The 6,945-nt window shown below is 42.4% G+C and overlaps 2 protein-coding genes across 2 annotated transcripts; both read right to left on the minus strand.

Annotated features, from left to right (window-relative positions):
• Window positions 1–658: 658 nt before the first annotated feature.
• Window positions 659–3,914, minus strand: LOC310926939 (uncharacterized protein). Its single transcript, XM_083889153.1, has 2 exons — window positions 3,822–3,914; window positions 659–3,634 (listed from the first exon to the last, which is right to left on the minus strand). Exons 1-2 carry the CDS (start codon window positions 3,896–3,898, stop codon window positions 1,159–1,161), a joined length of 2,553 nt encoding a protein of 850 aa, XP_083745279.1. The 5' UTR covers window positions 3,899–3,914; the 3' UTR covers window positions 659–1,158.
• Window positions 3,915–4,942: 1,028 nt separating this feature from the next.
• Window positions 4,943–6,908, minus strand: LOC310926941 (xin actin-binding repeat-containing protein 1-like). Its single transcript, XM_083889156.1, has one exon. The coding sequence runs from the start codon at window positions 6,759–6,761 to the stop codon at window positions 5,169–5,171; it is 1,593 nt and encodes a 530-aa protein (XP_083745282.1). The 5' UTR covers window positions 6,762–6,908; the 3' UTR covers window positions 4,943–5,168.
• Window positions 6,909–6,945: the final 37 nt, after the last annotated feature.

Below are 6,945 nucleotides of genomic sequence, written 5' to 3' on the forward strand. Positions count from 1 at the left end.
CAGCGGCACAAAAGCCACCAAATTCTAGATTGTTTAATTACATTTGCTGTTACGTTACCTGTATATTGTTGAGAAGGAAATATGCACGTGGACTGTGTTCAAATGTTGATTTAAATTCAAGTATTTAAATGAAATACTGAGAGAATGTACCGTACGTCTGGCTTGCTGAAAATTAACTCAGTTTACTACAAATCACAAACGTATCAGGTCAAACCAAAATAAATCATATGCTGTATTGTCTTCATGTACTTTTATGATATTGTATTATATATATAATCTTTCAAAGAAACGCATAATACACAAAAGTTTGACACCTCTGCTCTAGTCTGTACCTACAAGACCAAATAACCATTTAATACTTAAATAAAATGTGGAATGTTTCTGTTGCATGGTGCAAAGTAAAATAATAAAACACTCCAGTATATTTAAGTGAATTTGTTCACTTTTACTCATCAGTGTTTGCAAAAAACATCAACTTATAATTTGCTATTTGTGTTCTGGATTGAGTTTATCTTCCCATTATTCAGAGATGGTTCAGTCTAAAGCACAATATGCTACAGCCTCCAACCTTTTATCTCTATCTTGAGCTGGGATTAGGCAGATAACGTCACTGGGACACTTCAAAAAACAACAACATATATATATATATATGTTCTGATGTTGAAGCACCTTGTTTAACAGAGGTGTTGTGCATATACATGTATGCTGCCTCTGGTTCAGGTTATTATTATTATTATTATTATTATTATTATTATTATTATTAATAATAATAAAACCCATAGAGATAATTCTTTAGTCTGGTGAATCTCACAGGTTTCCTCTCTAATATTAAAGTCTGTGTTTTCTTTTTTTTTGTTTGGAATTTTTCTGTACTTTTCTGCTGACCAGAGATAATCTTTACCTGAAAATGTACCTGATTTACAAAATATTTTAAAATCACATTTCATCTTGATTATTACATTAGCAGAGCTTCTTTTAATTATATATACTCATGTATTTCACAATAAAACGTTTAGATTTTTAACTTTTAATGTGCATATCCATATGTTGTGGTTTTTACATCTAAAATGTTGAACTAATTAACTGTCAGGTGATTTATTGTATCCTTAAAAAGTGCATTTTGAACAACAGGATTCATATAATTCGTTAATCATCACATCAGCCGAGCAGATCGTCCATCCAGCTGCTGTCTGTGACCGCGTTCTCTGTCGACTGCTCTGCAGTTTTGCCGTCAGTCACTGTAAGAATGTCCATAAATGAATCGGCGTTGCTTGCCGTGGACACAGACGGCAGAAGACTTTGTCCTGATGTGAAAATGTCATCAGCAAACAGATCGGTGTGGCTGCCTGAAGGAGCACCGGCGAAGAATATGTCTGACCCCAGTGCATCCTGCAGTGGATTAGCAGCGGCAGGAAACACATCTGTGTCGTTCGAAATGACATCGAGTCCAAATATGTCATTGGAAAAGGCGGATGTTTGTGTTGCGGAGGCTTCAGCTCCTCCCCGATCAGGCACGTTAAGAGCAGGAGGCTGAGAGAACAGCACGTCATTGACACCGAATATGTCAAGGTCACTGGTGTTGCCGTGCGTCATGAAAGGATCGGACGTCTGACTGTCGTCTCGGGCCGGAAGCGCCGGCTCAGTGACTGTGGGCTGAACTGTCACGCTGAGCATCACCTCGCTCTCCGCTGCAGATTCACTCGCAGGCGAGGAAAACACGTCGCCGGGTGTGTTCCCGAAAACCGGACCGAAAAGATCGCAGGGATCTCGAAAAGGCTTGTGGTCGCGATCGGAAACTGCTCCCTGCGTCAGGTTTCCCTCGTTACCCTCTGGCGTTTCTAAGAATTCGTTTGGATTTTGAACAACGTCGTCGCCGCCGATGATCTGACCGAACGGTGGGTCGGCAGAGACGGATGTGACTTCACCACCATTTTTCTCGGCTGTGTCTGGCTCCTCAGATGTTTGGTTCACTGCCTCAGGAGGATCTTCAGACTCAGCTGGTCCGGGATCAGTCACAGTCGGTACTTCAGTCTCACAGCGCTGTAAATCAGACTCTCGATCTTTTGTTGGGTTCGCACAATCCAGGTCGGATGTCTCATCTTTGCTGCTCTGCAGTGTTTTGGGCTCGGCAGAAGTTGATTTCTCTCGTTCCAGAGGGGGAACCTGAGGCGCGCCATCTTCCTTTTGCATTTCTTCTGTAATGGCTTCCTTTGCCACCTCCGACCTTTTCTTATCAGCATGTGGTTTTTCCTGTCTCTCGCCCTTTGTGTCTGATCTGGTCTTGTCCTCGGGCTTCTCTGCGGACGACTGAAACAGTCTTCCTAAAAGTCCACCGCTCGCTTTGACATCTGCTTTCTTGGCATCTTTCGGGTCAGCTTTGTTCGTTTTGTCGCTCCCACCTGACGTGAAGAACTTTGATAATGGACTCTTTCCTTTGGACACGGAGCCAGATTTGGCCTTTGTCTTTTCAGTCTGTTTAGCAGAGCCCTTCATAGAATCTACAACCACAGCTGGTTTCTTCTGAACATCATCATGTTCCTGCACATTGACGAAGCTGGTAGCCTCTATTTCAGGCTTTTGACCACCTGCAGAAATGTGCAGAGCGCTTGGATCTTGTGACGGATGGACTGAGCTTCTTGGAATAACAGCTGGTCTGTTTTGATCCTGAGTGGATTTGATGGATTCACTGACACTTTGTATGTGGTGTGATTCTTCAACCCTCTCAGCAACTCCATTCAGAACAGCGATATCAGCTCGTGGACTCTCTTGACCGATGTCTGCTCTAACATGAGACTCCTGGTCCAATCTGTCGGTCATTTCTTCAGCGCATTTATTCTCGGATTTTTCAACATTCACCTGATTGTCCTCTTTTTTGTCTCCCAACGTGAGATCATTTTGAGGCTGGTCATACTGAGCTATGTCAACATTTGGCAAAAACCGTACAGCTTTCTTAGTTTTATCCAGTTTGTTCACTACAGGGTTGTCCTTGGTTTTGGAGACAGGCACATCGTTAGTTTGCTCGTTTTTTCTATTTGTGACGGTTAAAGCTTTTCCTGAAGAAAAGCCGTCTTGGATGCGTCCAGCTTTGTTTGGGTTTGGTTCCTCTGCAGGCGAATGAGCCAAGTTAATCCCTGCTGCCTTCGATTGGACTTTCTTTTCTCCTTTGTGGTTCATCTCTAATTGGTTCTTCTGATTTTTATGACGCTCTGCAGAGCTTGTGTTGTACGTTTCTGCCTTGCTATAGTTGACTACCTTATCTTTCATACTCGGTGTATATGTCCTCTGTGAAGTATTAACAACACCAGTAGTCTTCTTCGTCTCTGGTGGCCAGCTCATCTTCAGTTTGCCCTTAACGTCGGCGCCGCTGTTAGACCCCGCCTCTCTCACGGGTGACTTTGTAACCAACGCTTTAGCAGAGATGTCACGGGAGCGGTCGCCAGTGTTTGACTTGGGTTTTGTAGATTTGAGGGTGGACACTTCATCCGGTTCATCTGTCCCTTTATTTATGAGAATCCAGCGGTCTTTATGCTGTTTGTGACCAAACCCCTCATCGTAATTTCCTTTTCTTTTAAAGAGCTGTTGGTAGTGAGTGATGCAGTAGAACTCCCCATAGAGAGACGAATAGTTGTGAATGCTGAAATAAAAAACAAAAACGGCTACATTTAAAATTTGAATTAAAGTAAAAAAAAATATATATTTTGTGATTCTTTATCCGTATTAGATCAGCTTCAGTGAGTGATTTCACTGTATTCACTTCTTAAATCTTGTGTTTAAAAACTCTGATTTGTCATTATATCTTACAATGAAACAAACGCCCTCACCTGAGCTTCTTGTGGCAGTGTTTACAGCAGAAACAGTTGTTGTGCAGGATAAGTTTATTGGCCACCATTTTTTCCATCGGATAGACCGGTGTCAAACAGGCAGAGCACATTTCCTTGGTAGTGGACTGGAACTATATTGAAAACAAATGTGCATTAAGATAACCGAGTCCTTTTTTTTCCATGTTAAGGGGCAAAATATGGTATATTTAGCTTCAGTGTGGCTTAACCACAATAACAATTGAAAATGTATAACAATTGGAAGGTATTTAATTAGTGTTTTTAGTTTTGGATCCATAATACAGTTCACATTAGACACTATATGGAAAAAATAATTGGGACACTTGACCATTGCATAACAGGCACATATACAGTGCATTAATATGAGTTGTGCCCTCGTCTGCAGTTGAAACAGACGTTTCTCAAGATTTTTTTAAATGTTTCTATGGGAATTTGTGCCTATTTCATTCTGTAGGACATGTATGAGGCCAGGCACTGATGTTGGACAAGAAGACCTGGCTCACAATCTCTGTGCCAGTTCATCCCAAAGGTGCTCGATGGGATTGAGGTCAGGGCTCTCTGCGGGTCATTCAAGTTCTTCCACACCAAACTCGTCCAACCATGGCTTTATAGATAGAAAGATTGGAAGCATAGCATTGTCCAAAATGTCTTGGTATGCCAAAGTGTTAAGATTGTCCTTCATTGGAGATAAGGGGCTGAGCCCAAAGCCTGAGTGAAACGTCTGAATTCAATACTTAACAGGTGTGGACAAATACTTTTGTCCATGTAGTGTAGTTTTCAGTCAAAGAATACTCAAATATTATCCCACACAGTGAACAAATAATGAAGACTGGCAGTTGGTGACCAGTCAACATGGTTTTATCAAACTGGTCTAGAACTAAACCTGAAGAAGGCATTTGTTTGCACTTTGAAATTAAATCAGGATTTAAGATTTCAAGTACATAACTGATTTAGGGGATCATGATACAAACCCACAATGATGATAATCATTGGGTTTCTCTCTGCTTTAAGATTATTCTGTCAAGTTCAAGTCCTTTCAGCAAACGTGTTGAACGTCTTTTAAGTTCCTATACTCCCAACTCACAAGAAATAAACGAAATTGGTACCAATACAACATATTTATCTTTATTTTCTTCAATTTGCACATGTATAAAATCTGTAAGACACTTCATGTCAATAAAAACTCAGCATTTCTTTTATATTAGATCATTGGTATAATAACTAACAAAACATCTTATTATCATAAAAGTCATATACAAACAAGCAGAATAACTGCGCTCCTAAAATGAAAGGACTAGGAAATACACTGTCTAATAATTAAAGGCACATTTAGTGCTTTTCCTTTGGTTGGCTAAATGTTACAAACACTGTCCCGTCGTTCTTGGCTTTGTCTCCAAAGCTGCGGCCGGATCTTTGCATTGACGGCGATGTCACAACCTCGTATCGGGTCGGACTCCCAACTACTTCAAACAGAGCAGACGATTTCGCGTCGTTTTGTTTGGTGACGACCGTCGAAGTCGTGGAGGAGACGAATACGTTGCCAAAGCCGTCGGTCTCTTCGTATGTTTCGCTGACCGTCTTTGTCCCGAAGATTCCTCTCGGCTGTTCCGGAACAGTTTTCACCTCGAGCACGCTGACTTTGCGTGGTGTGTTTGCAGCAGGTTCGGCGGCTCTGGGAACTTGGGAACTCCCATTCGTTTTCGGTTTGAACGTGGAAAGGGGCGGCTTTGGTTGTTCGGCAGACTTTCTGGCAGCGGAGTGAATTGAGATGAACGATGGAGAGGACTGCGAAGAGGATTGTCTGACAAGTGGCTTGTTGTGCGATTGTCTGGGCACTTCTTGCTGGGAGGGACTTGAATCTGCAACAGCTTGCTGACTCACATTAGTTGTGTCTTTGGTCGGACTTGATTTGGCCTTGCTTGACCCAATGCTTATTTTCCTGATGTTGTTGACAGGCTGCAGATTTTGCTCCGTTTTTAAAGATTCATCAAATAGTCCTGACAGGCCTGCGATGTCAGCCTCAGACTTCAGATTGGAAACGGAGTACAGCGCCTTTTTAATTGCCTCTTCGATGTCGAGAAGTTTTGCCAATGTTTCTTGCTTCAGGTTCATTATTTCCTTGCTCGCCTTCTCCAGATCTTCATATGCAGTGTCCACTGAGGAGATGCTTTCTAGATCGTCGTCCTGCGCCTCCGCTTCAGCTTTCTTTTCCTGTGTTTTACGTTGCTTAGCGTTTCTGCTCGGCGTATCAATCCATTCGGGGACGTTGTCGTAAAATGTGTTCAGTGATTTTGTGTCGGCGCTGCTGCTCTCCTCCTCTATCTCTTCGACCTGAGACAGGATTCCTTTGAGTTCCTCTCGTTTTCGTATATTTTCAAATATTTCCATGGCCTCCTTCACGTTTCCTTTCATGATCTCCTCCTTGTGAACGGAAAGCCTCTGCCGCCGCTGATCCTCTGTCTCGCGTGCTTTCTTCTCTCTCATGACAACTTTATCCTCAACCTTTTGACGCTTTTCGTCGTCTTGCTGTACGCGGCATGTATCCACCTGGCAGCTGGTCAACACAGGCGATTCTTCAGTTTTGCCGTGTTTGAGACTTGATTTGTGTTTGTGAGAAGGGATTTTGTTGTTGCCGTCATTTATTACTATTACCTTCTTGGATAACGAGGGCACTCTTCTATCTAGATGCTCAGTTTCTTTTTTTTGAAAGTTCTGCAGCGCTGCCTGTAAGCTCACGTTCATTTCCTGTGCGCCATCTTCTGCGCAACTCTTCATGCACATTTGAATCTCCTCAGCTGCGTTAATTCTTTTTATCACATTTCTCTCCATTTCCACAGTGTTGGGCGTTGCTTGGCTCAATGTTTCCTCATTAAGTGGAGTTGCATTCTTTTCCTTCTTCATTTCTTGAGTCTTTGACTTCATTGATGGATTTTCAGTTGTGTGGCTTGAACCTTGCACTGTTTCATGAACACGGTTTTGCTGGTGTGTTTCACGTAAGGGTTGCTCATTGGTTTTGTTTTCTTGTACGGGGAACGGTTTGCTTGGTTTTGGAGGAAACGTTGCACTTTTTCCACCATCTGTGGGGCAATCAGCTTTGTTGGCAGGG

This window comes from Microchirus variegatus (genome assembly GCF_963457635.1).
Source record: "Microchirus variegatus genome assembly, chromosome: 5".
Lineage (NCBI taxonomy): Eukaryota > Metazoa > Chordata > Actinopteri > Pleuronectiformes > Soleidae > Microchirus > Microchirus variegatus.